The sequence below is a fragment of the Rhopalosiphum maidis genome, chromosome 4 (assembly GCF_003676215.2).
Source record: "Rhopalosiphum maidis isolate BTI-1 chromosome 4, ASM367621v3, whole genome shotgun sequence".
In the NCBI taxonomy this organism is placed as follows: Eukaryota; Metazoa; Arthropoda; class Insecta; order Hemiptera; family Aphididae; genus Rhopalosiphum; species Rhopalosiphum maidis.
In genome coordinates, this window is record NC_040880.1 from 29,324,385 (window position 1) to 29,338,626 (window position 14,242).

General features: G+C 24.9%; 1 protein-coding gene across 1 annotated transcript in view; it reads right to left on the minus strand.

Moving 5' to 3' along the window:
* LOC113550608 (rap guanine nucleotide exchange factor 2) overlaps nt 1–14,242 on the minus strand; it is a 65,862-nt gene that overhangs the window by 40,445 nt on the left and 11,175 nt on the right. Inside the window, exons 2-4 of the mRNA XM_026952549.1 lie at nt 10,208–10,337; nt 6,896–7,023; nt 4,879–4,962 (exon numbers count right to left, since the gene is read on the minus strand). Coding sequence (XP_026808350.1) covers nt 4,879–4,962; nt 6,896–7,023; nt 10,208–10,270 — 275 coding nt within the window. The 5' untranslated portion in view covers nt 10,271–10,337. The remainder of the gene's footprint in view (nt 1–4,878; nt 4,963–6,895; nt 7,024–10,207; nt 10,338–14,242) is intronic.

A 14,242-nucleotide genomic window follows, 5' to 3' on the forward strand; every position in this document is an offset into this window, starting at 1 on the left:
CATTATAATAAGTAAAAACCGATTGGTATTAATCATTTAATGAATCAAACAATTGTTAAGCCTATCAGACCGAAGACCTTACGACAAAGAAAAAAATATATATTGAGCATTGTTCAAAATGTACAAAATCAACATTTTATACTCATACAAATATTAAAATATCTGTAGAACACAATTTTAATTAACTTATATATTTTTAAATACATATACAACTGCGTGGTACTGTAACAGAAAATTATTGATTAATAATCGATTTTTATCATTTGCGTTTTAAATAATAAACAGAATGCAAAACATGGAAAAGCATAATTGTATTTATCAGTTATATGTACACACAATTAAAAAGGAATCTATTGGTGACAGCGTGTGCTAGGGCGTTTATTGTTCTACGTATTTGCCGAGGGAGTTACAAAACATAATATGACCGGATAAGAGAGAATAATTTCATAACATTCTAAAAATAAATATAGTGCAAATATATCGCTTATGTTAAATAAAATATTCTGATTTATTTCCATGTTGTATAACGTTAGTTTTTTGTATCTATTTAAATTAAATTATAATACTTTAAAAATGTATGACTTTATGTAGTAATTACTAATATAATATTAATTATAAATAAACAATAATTAGTTTTATAAATAAAATTAATTCCTATATATTTCTTATTACATATACATAAAAATTATTTATTATTTATTAGCTAACATTAAATCAATAGAATATAAAAAATACTTCCATTATCATAAAAAAAAAACTCCGATAATGTTAACCAATGAGCTATTATATTATACTAATACAACTTTTTAATAATTTATGAATTTTAAACAGCAATAAATGAAAATAAATACTACAATTCAAATTAAAAATATTATACAGAACCAACGCTAGTAAATTGTCTAAATAATATTGTACTCTGGGCGTCGGTCGAATATAAATATTATTTATTATTTGTTATTAATAATAATAAATTTCATATCTACAAAAATCTTTTCCGTTCCATATGTACTTACAACATCTTTTTCTAGAGCCCAGTCATGAAGTTAAATATCCAAACAATCAATCCTTCCAATCAATTTGTCTAAGTATCCCCGCAAAAGCTTCGTAGTACGTAACAAACAAATTACTAAACGACGACCTTCAGATCAAAACCATTCATAGATGGATAGATATGCGTGATACAACTATTATCATCTAAAAATGATTCCACGTGAAACTTCTTTCTTATTTCAACCACCTTATCTCATGAATGACCTCAAAGGAACTTTCTGACAACCTCACTAGACATGCAATTAGCGCAGATATCTACTTAGCATATTAGACATGTCACATGCTTACACAGTATTTAATATATTAACTTCATTATAAAAGGTGACTCGACTGCGGTCTTCCTTCAAGTCATCCATGGCCTATTGGCCTGTATTATAATCATTTCATAAAATTTACTCATTGTATGTAATGCATGGATTGTAAATTATCAATAAAACGCTATTTATATAGGTATAAAACAAAAATAATAAAATTATTCAGTGTATTTTAATTTATTTTATTTTATTAAAATAAAAAATGTTTTAAAAAAAACTTAGTTTAAAATATTACGCAAATTAAATTAAAAAATAGAAAAACAATAGATTAAAGGATGATACTTGATAGACAATTTCAAAAGTTAAATATTTAATGAAAAAGAAATGTTATTAAAAATAACGCCTTGAAAAACTATGTGATACATTTTAAAATACATATATTTTGCAGTATAAACGCCTAACTCGTATGAAAGATGAATAGGTTCATCGAAAAATTAAACGTTCACTTCGTGGAATGAACAAAAATGTAGATAAATTAACATATTAAACTAATTAAATAAATATGATAATTTTCAAAACAATTACCCGATTATAATTTGTATTCAAGTATATAACAGTCGCACAATAACATTATTACCTATTTACTACATTTACTTTAATAAAAAAAATGTGTTTAAATGCTTGATAATTTAATATCAATTATAATAATAATTGTTTACAGTGGCGTAACTTCAGTTTTTGTAAGAGGAAGGCAAACATTTTACTGGCACATTTAACTGATGGAAAAAAAACCCATTTCTTTTGTATATTTTTAATATCAGATATGCTACATAATTACTCATTAAATTTATTAATGAAGCGTTTATGTGGGTAAATATTTTTAGATTCTGAACGGAGTGATGAATATACTGATTTTACAACGATGTGTGTTTTTTTTTATTTTACTTTATTTGTTTATTCTTATATCGGTCATCACATTTTGGAGTAGTAATAGTACTTTGATTTTTAATCAGCCCCGTTTCTAAAAGGAAAGTGAATTTAGTTGTTACTTTGGAAGGTCAAAAGTAAAAAATTTCCAATAGTTTTCAAAAAGTCAAGAAAAACCCTTAAAAAGTAATGGAAAAACGGGAATTTTTACGCTTAACATGTTTTTGACAAAATCGATTTTTTTGTTTGTTGTAACTCAAAAACGAATCATTGTAAATACTTGAAATTTTCACCAAATGTTTATAATAGTATTCTATTTACGATTGAAATTTTAAAATTTTATGACTTTTTTTTTATGTTATGACACACTTTCGTCGATTGACGGCGGCTAAAAAATGATTTGACAGGGAATCAGACAGACGAGGACGTAGAGAAAATGGTCTGCGTGTTAGAGCGTTTTCCAAAATAAAAACCCCGGGAACTTTATCTGCTATGTTTAGTAGGTTTAAAGCGTACCTCGTCATTGAATAGAGGTCACTGTAAACGGTAATGGATGATATGTTAAATTTGAATTCAATGATAAATCATTGCATATGAAAAACGATTATGAGCGGATTATGCGTGTCAGTTTTTATTATTTATTAATGAATAATGATATTTTATAGTTCATTCGGTTATTCATATTATCATAAGAAATTTTTCCGTTATTAGTACAGTTTGTTGAATTAATTTTCATCAAATGCGCCTTCATTTTATTATTAGTTATTAATTATTTTAGTAATATATCATATATTATTGAGATTAATTATTAATTTAATAGTCAAAATTCGTACTATAAAACGGATGGAATATGTTTGTGGTTTAAATAACTAGAAATTAATAAAAATTTTTTGAAAATTTGAGTGTATAGAAAATAATAATATAATATATTATTATACATATTTAATAATGAAAAGTCTTAACTCATTAAGACTAAGTTTGTTGTATATATGCAAAAAAGTAATTAAGATCGTTTTTTTTTTATAATTATAATCCTTTTTTTCGTTTAAATTTCCAATTTCATTTAAATTCACTTTTAAAAATTTGTCTATAAAAAGAATGCGATTGAATTTATTCAATGTTACTGTATAAAAAATTTATTAGAAACCTTCTATTAAATTCCAAAAAAATATATTTCATAATGTTTAGAAAATGCTAATATTTTATGAAAATTTCAAATTAGATATTTATTTTGTATTAATCCTTTTACGTATATTTTTTTAATTTTTCCTGATTATTTTGAAAAGTTCCTACTAGATACTGGTATACTCACTTTTACTTCCCTCACCCTTCTCTTAATTATGCACAACACTCGAAAACGAATAATTTCATTGCTGTGCTCAGCATTTAAATTGATGTTACAATCCTTTGGAAGTACGGAGCACAAATTAATATTAAAATATCATACGGAGGAGTACTAGAGGTGTTCGGCTGCTATTTACAGAAAGTTATTGTATTAAATGTTATAAGCTTATTTCAATTTTTTTTTTTAATGCCTTGTCGCTAATTTTTTTTTATCGAAAGACTGCGCTACATTAGTACTTTAACTTATCGTCATGTGTATTTGAAAATGTTAATAAGAAGCTAGTAGATATTTAAAAAATGAATTGAAATATTGTAATAAACTGTATATTTGTGTATTATATTATAGACTTGTAACTATACATACAATTATATATATTAGAGAGCAAATCTCCACATGTTAATTTTTAAATAAAAGTTTAATCAAAACGCCCTTTATATGCCTAATATACCTAAATCGAATTATTTTGATAGCTATTTTTATAATATTATTTTAGTTTAAAGTTTAATAATTAACATGGTTCAGCTTGGCTACCTTGGAAATTCTGTTGCCCAGTAGGACTATCCCACTATCCCATCTGAAGTCATACATTGTATACAATGTTAATGGTACCTGCGTAAGTTGTATCGCTTGATTATAGAGCTCACGTTTCATGGGGTTTTTCAGATAAATTAGTAAATGCAATCGAATTAAGGGGATTCGATACCGTGATATTGGTAATCATACCAATTGATTCAACTAAGCAATAAGAATTTTAAAAACAGATTTGAATTTATCGTCGACTCTACTTGAAATTGACTTTCCCAGATTTTTGACTTTTTGATTTTAACTTCTCCAAAAATTGAAATACGGCAATTTTTAATTACTCTTTTTAAACATAATTTTTTTAGAAATTTAGAGGAAAATATCAAAGCTGTGAGAAAGTCGATTCCAAATAGACTTGACGAAAAATTAAAATCTGTTTTTAGAATTATTATCGCTTCATTGGATCATTTGGTATGATTGGCAAAGGATCCGTCTAAAATCCTATGTCGCGCGTGCGTTAGACAAAAACAGAAATTCACGGTATCGAATCCCCTTAATATCTTTGTATAATGTATAAGTTATATCGATGACGTGCAGTGAATGCCGAAAGGTAATTTTACACTAAATAATAATAAAAGGTAATTTTTGCGCAATAAAATTCTGTTATGAGTTTAGATTTGATTGATTTAATTTTGGTAAAAATATGGGACTCACCGATTTTCAGCAAAAAGAAAGTAATACCTATTATAATGCTCTATTTGAGTATTTAAATGATCTTACCTGGATGTGGGCAGGAACAGTTTTCCGTCAATGAATACGGAACCCGACAGCAACACAAACCAACACATCGCCAACTCTCCGGTACTGAAAAATGTTCAGTAAAATATAGCAAACAAATTTGACTTTAAACAATTATTACCTAATAGCTCTATTGAGGTTATTTATTTATAAATAACATTAAATTTATGAATTAGGTCGTATATTGTGCGGTGTTGACCAATATTTATGTTGTACAATGTAAAAATGTAAGTGTTATGTGATTTGAGATATAATTTTATAAGTCTATTGAAGACATTAGAGTGCTGGGTTGTTTCTAAAACCGAAGAAGATAGCAACTTTAACTACCTTACCTAACCTAATACATTCGTAGTATTCATACTTATTGATAGCTATTTTAAAAATTGATTTCGGAGACGGATCGCTATCTACACGCAAATATTTTCACTAAAAATGAAAATATAGTTGTTTATAAACACATAGATAGCAGCACTTGGTCCATTTTTTTATAAATATAAATTTTTATTTGAAAATAATTTTTCTTAATTTCATTGTACACAGTTTTCACAAAAAAAAATGTATCTAAACATTTAAATGTTATTTTAAGCATAATTAAAATATTATCAAACAATGAGGTCAGCAGTTAATATTATAAATTGTAAGGACATAAGCTATAAATCGTATAATAACAAAAAAAAAAATGATTTTAGGAATGTATAAAAATTACCGAGTCTGTAAATATATTACTAAGTTCTTCGATGATTTTGAATATTTTACAAGTAATCAACGGTAATATTGTTTTTAATATTAACAAAAAAAACTTATTATAAAATACCTACATATTGTAATTAAGTACTATATAAATATTTTCAAAGGTCATAATATATCTACAGACTATTGAAATTTATAACAAATATTTTATTAAAGTTTCAATTTCAAATAAAATTATGGAATTTATGTACTGGTAGTTATAAAATAATTGAAGCATTAATATTGTTTATGCAGAGCCCGCGATCTATGGACAAAGTGTGTGGTATCAAACGAGTACGCAATGTTTTGGATTGTTTTAAAAGTTTATTGTAAACATTGTAACTTGTGACTTTACAACAAACACAGTATTTTAGGGAGTATTTCTGGGAAAAATTCAATATTTTGGTAATATTATATTAAATACTTGTTCTGAAATATTTTTACTTTGTACGAAAATTACTTTAACGTATTACAAGCCCACAAATTCCATGTGATTTACATAAACCCTAGTGGGTATCAATACTGAAAAATAAATTGTGAAATGGACATTTTTAACGTCCCCTAGAAGTAAATAAAGTGTCTTGCGAAGCTGCATAAATATATTGACATCGAATCCAAAAAACTATATGGTGACTGTGGGTTAGGGGTGCCGTTATGGTACATGTCTGGCACATGTTTGGTACTAACGAACGTTTTTTACAAGTATAGACGGGTAGTCAAGTATAGTGGGTATAAAAACTATTGGCAAAGGTTTAGTACAATAAAACTGAAAGTAGGGTTGCTGGGGACCAAGGATCTATGTAAAATGTCGAGTATTTAATGATCTAAAGGGTTTGAACAATTTTCTACTAACGTAACGTTTAACTTTATACAAGTTCCAATAATGTGTTTATTGGAAACATTTAAAACGAGTGTGGTACTTGTGTCATGTATTCAATACTAATATATATAGTCATGTATCTTAGTAGTTATATGGTGGACGATGCTGAGGTGGAATGAAACACAGAATACGAACTTTTTCATTGAATTTTAGATTAAGTAAAAAAGTTAATTTTGGTAGAAAGGTGAGACATAATTTCAGTGCTCTAACAAATTATTTTTTTAGAAAATTAAAATGCATTGTATTTATTGGTTTTAATCGATAATTACTGTAATATAAGTTTAGAAAAGTTGTTGAGAAATATATGATATGTAAATTTGTATTCTAAAATTAATTATAAACTATTTATAGTGTATACAAATGTATATATTTTCCAATCTCCATACTTACAAGTATAATACATCATTGGCTTCGTGGTATTCGTATCTGACAGTTTTACATAGAGTGCGCAATGCGGAATCTCTATATGTATACAAAGCTTCCAAACTTTGAAGTCCATAGTAAATTATTTGAAGATCCTAAAAAGTTAACGGTTAGATTAATATAATAATGGATTATTTTATTATGACTAGTTACTAAATAGCTATTAGTGATTTTTAACTACGACGGTCAGCAGTTCAACAATATTTTTACTGATGTCTCAAAGTAACGATTTCGGGACGTCTATATCTAAATGATCCAACTTATAGGAAAAACTTAAAATTGCTTAATGTTTTCTCCTTTTTTTTTAGATTAAATTGTTGACTAAATATGAATTATTTTATGAAATAAATGATACGGAAGAGCTCGTACCGAATACAAATTAAATAAATAATACATTTTTACCTAATAATCTTTTTGATAATTAATAAAAACATGTTATAAATTGTTAAAATTGTTGTTACATTGTAATAAATTATAATTTATTATAATATTATGTATCTATTTTTAAACACATAATAATAGTTATTATTTTTAATCTAATTTAATTTACTAATTTCACTGCTCTTGGATTTGCTTGGTAAAATAATGATAATTGAAGTTAGTCGATCCTGCAGTTTTCTATGGTTCAATTTGTTTGTTGTTATAGCAGGTTTTGATATTTGTATTTTAAAATAGAACTTATCTATAGTTATAAAACAATTTTTAGTGACTTTAAAAATCTTAAAAGTAAAGATGTTACTTAGATATTGTAAAAAAAAAAAAAAAAACTTTAAAAAAATGTAAAATTTAAGTTTCTATAGTATGTAATAATTGTGTAATTACTAAAGAATGCTTTTAAGTAAAAAAATATGTGTACTATAATCAGTAGTTTATTATGCTGTATAAGCATTACATTATTTATTAACTAAACCTGATGATTATATATATATATTGGCTCTATAGTCTATACAGTAATTTAAAATAAGTCGTAGAACTATGTAAACCAAAAATGACTCAGAAAATATAAAACGTATGCCTTTTATGCTTACTACATGGTATATTTTAGATTTTAAGCGGATTAATGAATGTATTGATTTTACAATTTATGTGTGTTTTTTTCTGTATGTCTATCATCACTTTTTGAAGAAGTAAAAATGGTTAGATTTTCAACTTTAATATATTTTCTGTAATTGAAATTAGTTGGAATTTTGAGAACTTAGAAGTACACAATTTTCAGTATTTTTCTTAAGAAATGGAAAAACAAAAAAAAATTAAGAAAAGGAATTTTTATGAAAACCAGGTTTTGATAAAAAGGAATTCATTTTATTGTTGTAAATTATTTTTACTCTTTTTGAGCTATTTGTAAATATTTGACATTATAGTTTTTTTTGATCTTTAAAAAAGTTTATCCATATCTAAGGTATAGAATCAAACAATTATGACAGTTAAATTTTTAAGAATCTAACTTTTAAAAAGGGAGATTAAACTTTTCGTAAAAATTTGAACTTTAAACTTAATTTGATTTTAACGTCTACCTACTTGCTACCATTTCTTACAAAAAATACTATTGTTTATCTAATAGCCAATAGTACACAATAACACACACGATTAAAAATATTAGATAACTGCTCTATAGTAACATTTCCGGTCTAAAGTTTCAAGTCTTCATCAATATTTTTAAATAATAACAAAAACAATTTTTAAATTATTATTTTTCGTTGAAAAATCTAATTTTGTCCAGCTTTGAATTTAAAATGGCTTATAAAAAAAAAAAAATCAATCCTATGTATTTTTTCAAAAAATATATATGTTATTATATTAATTACACACGAAATGTCGCTTTCACATATTTTAAAAACTCAAATATAACTTCATGTATACCTACATTTTAACTATAACTCTTGCAACTTACTTTTAAGTAAAGAAGCTACTGCTGAATTAAATTGAAGAGTTTTGTTTTGTAATATGTCAGTAAGTAGTAAGTACCTACTCTGTATTCTGTTTACGCACCAATAGTTACCATAGAGCTGGAGAGTATAATTTTATGGTATAAATTACATTTCATAATTAATATCTATAATTATATTTATTGAATTGCGAGCTTACATTATATTAAGTAGATGGTAGATCAAAAAACCTAAGGTAGAGTTTTTACGACATTAGTGTATTCTACCCATAAAGTAATTACTCTATGGTTCTACCTGAGGTTGTGGTCATATAAATTCTGGTAGATATTTTACTATACCGTTAGCTGATTTTGAATTGTAACAATTAAAGAAAAAAAATTTGTTTTTAATGAAAAATGGTTTTGCGTATGAATTCTCGTTTCCTCTATTTCTTTTTTTTTTTTGTTATTTATCTTTACTAAGAAAATTATTAAGAATTTTTACTACTGCCCTCCCTATAAAATACCAACCAGATTTATTTTCTTACCAGGAGATATATTTAAATTATAAATCTAGGAGTTTTTACTATTCCAAAAGATGATGACAGACAGAAAAAAACACACACACTTAATTGTAAAATCTATACATTTTTTCACTCCACTCTGAATTTAAAAATTAAATTTATGAAGAGATTATATATTATTTTATTATAATCATACGATTTTTTATTAAGTTTATTAAGTTTTGCTGTAAAAACCCATATTATAGGTATTTATATTATTATAGATATTGAGGATTTTGATATAACGCAGTTAATAGGACATTAATAAGAAATAAGAATACTGTTTAGTATCGTAAGGAAACAACAGAAAGAACGATATGTTGTGAAAAATTTAAAATTTAAGTCTCACATTGTAATAATAACGGTATTAATGATAAAGTATTAGTATTAGACATTAGTAAAAAAATATTAAATTGTGTTTAAAACATGTTTGAAATATAGTTTAAATTATTTAAAACTTGTAAATCTTTAATTTTATAACCATTATATTCTGTATTGATATTTGATAATTATAAAGTATAATACTATAATACGTACCTATTTAATTACTACACTTATTTATGAAATAATCAATAGGTTAAGTATTGTAATATTAATAACTGTACAGGTATTATAAGATATGATAATAATATGAGTAAATTGCCCACTTTCATGTTATAGTATCTTCTAGTATCTTCCGATATGTTTAAATATTTTATTATGCTGTATTTAGTTTAATCAATAATTAATAATTTGAATTATTAATATAATTATAATGTTTATTTCACGTAAATTAAAATGAATAATAATAAATAAATAACACACATGTTATATTATGTAATGAAATTTAGTATATGTTTATTAGGTACATACTTGCAAAGTTCTCCTGTCCGGATGTCTCTTAAGGGCCTTTAGGAAGTGAGGATCACTGGTCATATTTCTGTTGGTATATCATTGCTGCTACGGTGCTTTTTTGTTATCCATTTATGATTTTCAACAAAATCTGAAAATATACACGATTCTTCAGTATAGTGTTGAATAACTGGAAATTTTCCAAGTAAAAATAACATAGAAAAAAGAATTATATACGTAATATATAAAATTCAAAAATGTGTGGGAATATTCCCATATGCATATAGGTATATATTGCAGCAATATACGTATATTTACAGTTGCAATAATTAGATGTTGTTTAGTTAGGTACTTACTCATTAAAAGCGTAACCCTAAAAAATAAATAAATGTGAGACATATTTTCAAGGCTCAAGTTATATAATTTTAATTAAAAAAATAATATAGAAGTACTTATATGCGATTGTTCAACAATATATTATATGTTTGTATTATTATACTCTATTAAACTTCTATCAATTATAAGCTATATATTTTATCAAAAAAAGCTTTTTTGATTATTTAAAAGTAATTAAATCCCCAATTATTAAACACTTATTATATTGTTTATATTTATGAACTCCATATAATAGACAATATTACGTTTGTGTATTTTTAATTGTTTAATTTTTTTTATAATCATATCATGATATTCATTCATATAATCATATATTATAATTATAATATATTGATATTAATATATTATTATTTATACAAATTATATAATTAATTTTTTTTTACATTTTTAATCAAGTACTGTAAATTATATTGAGAATTTAGCGTGAATGAAACGTTTTTTTCAATGAAGAATACAATATATTCTATATAGATACAGAATATATATGCGTATTGCGTATATTATTTAACTATCTATAAAAGTATACTAACTATTACAATATCAGTATATATAGTATATTACAAAAAAACATTTAGAATACTTAATTGCCTAATGCTGCAATTTATATTACTTTTCAGCAACAAATTAAGGCTAAAATTAGCATCATTGTTGATTGGAATCTTTTAATAAACTTGTTTAAAAAAGTTATGGTATTTCGTCTATTGTTTATATTTTTCTTATTCTAAGAGCTGTATGCTTTTATAAACTATATCTGTAGACTTAATATATGTATAGAATGTTGTCGGTAATTAACATTAAACCTTGACATTCGACTAACTGATTTGAGGCACTCACTTTCGAATAGAACCTAACTAAAGTATTATATTAAGTATAAAATAGCACTAGTCGAATAGAAACATATAATTATTTATTCTAATGGGTTTTTTTCTCAAATTTTTTTCCAACTAAGATAAGATTATAGCTTTATATTTATTCAATATTTAATGAATAAATATTATTTTTTTTACTTAAACTGTTAATTACATTATTGAATAGCTTGGATACCTATTTATATCAAATTAATTCCTATACACTAATTATTTACTAAAATTATTATTAGTAGGCATATAATGTTACATTTTTTTTTCAAATTTATACCGATAAGTGCATAATATAAAATATATACTTTTTTAAATTTATTTATTCATCATCTTTAAGTACTGTTTGTGTTGGAGATAGACTATACAGAGTTGTATTGAATATTTACAAAATTAAAGCCTAAAGGAGTTGTTAAGAAAATGCAACTGAGAAAAAATATGTAATCCAACATACAGTATAATATATATATAATAATTCATATTAAAATTATTAAAAGAAGTAATTTCAAATTTTTCTCCTTAGCCCCTACAATAATTGTTAATATACAAACAATTAATTGCTTTTTTAGTATTTTGAACTTGAAAATTATATGTACTATTATTACATTAAAATCAGCATGTGCATAATTTATTACCGGTGTGAACGGGTTATGAATATATAGGATATTGTATCTAAATGTACTACCTTTATATTTGATTTCAAATCAATTTCCAGAATGGATTCGATTATACTGAATATTCCCGATTTTAATCATAATTTTGAATTAACTTTCGGGAAAGATGCGAAGGGCAGAAGAGTTATGTTTAAGTTCCCCTAGGGTACTCCACAGTTATGGCATATGACTATAAAGATTATAAGCATATAAAGCTGTATTTTAGTAGTATGTAAAAATAAAATTGATAAATGTATATGTAGAGTGTAGACTGAATTTATTATAATGAGTTACAAAGTTAATAATGCGGCTGTTATTATAATAATATAATATTACTTCGTAAGTATACGTAATAATATACAGCAGTAATTTTTATTATTATTCTGTGAAAGTAGTATACCATAAATCAATGGTATTTTGTCAAAAAAATACTAAATTTAAGACTATATTGTAAAGTTTTTATAAATACCCAATAATATCTATTATAGAAAAATAATTCACCTTTAGAATGTCGTTTAATTATTTTCAATAGTAAATATTACGTTTTTAAAATGATATATCGAAATAAAACTATTAACCTATAATGTACAAAACTATTTCTACAATAAAAATATTATATAAACATATTATATTATTGCACATGCCACTGATTATTTTTTTAATTACGTTTTCCTACAAGGACAAGATCTTTTATTGCGAAGTATAGGTTAAACACTTAAACAATAGTAATATAATACCTATACTATATTGTAATATATACATATAATGTGTTTAAATTATTGTTCATTTTTCTATTTTATACAGTAGTATCTGTTTTTTGTTCAGAAATCACATAATGATTATATTATAATAATATAATGTAATATATGAGCAGTAGATATAAATGACAACATAAATATAGGAGTTTTTAAAATATATTTTTCAATATAACTCAACACATTTGAAAGATTTTCTATTATTTATTATATTATTGCATTGCTTCGAACGATTTGTATTTTAAATAAAAAATGTATGATCAATAACTGATAATATGTTAGCTTGGGTTATTGTGACGAGGTGGATAGGTACATAACTCAACCATGTACGGATGGTAATATGCTAACAAGGCACATGTACGAACGATGATATTTTAGTGTTAAGATTGTTAAAAGTAGGTACTAATATATTACGAGTATAGAGTTTAGAGAGCTCGACACCGATCGAGTCGAATCCGTTTAAGATATCTGCTAAACGGATGCTGATAAAGCATATATTGGCTCTCATTCCATATGGCATCGTGCTATATACGCGTGTATTATTATTTTTTATAGTGTGTATTATTATATGTATTGGGTAGGTACGTGCTTTTTTCAAAATAAGTTCGTTTATTTTTTATTTCAACATTATTAGCAGAAAATGTAATACTATACATATATATTATTATGTATAATAATTATTAAGTTACTTAATAATGCGTTTGTTTAAATAGTTGACGAACTAAACTATATAGTTATCAACCGATATTAAAAAGAGTAATATACTATATTATAAGAAAAAAATTAGTTTTGTACAATCATAAAATTCTCTTTAAATTGAAAAAATACCTACGTCTTTGGAAATATGATCCTTGAGTATTACTTAAAAACTAGAATTTGAATAAAGTAATTATTAAAGAAAAAATGGGAGTGAGCATGCTTGATGGTGAGTATATATTTATATATTTAATATACATTTATATCCTTATGTAGACTTTTAAAAATTACAAAAATAAATAGTTACCTACACACATTGCTGTTAATTTTTCATTGTATAAAAGTGAAATTCCGTATAGCAGTGAGTCGGAAACACTCTTTGTTTTTACGGTAATTACACGGTCTCAAAACATTGGTCGACCGTTATTAAAACGTTTCCCGTCGTGTGCAATCCTGTGTTTGTGTACTATAATAACTACTGCAACATTCACCGTCTCAGTTCGCCACACACTGGGAATATTTTCTTTATGAGTTCTCAAGCATTTATGTGTGTATACGTTATACCCACTTACATACATATGTTTTATACACACACACCTTTACATAAAATTCCATCCCTACCCGACCACCTGCATCCTTTGAAATGATGACTTTTTCAGAGAGCTGCCACTCGCAAGACTGTATGATATTATCTATATT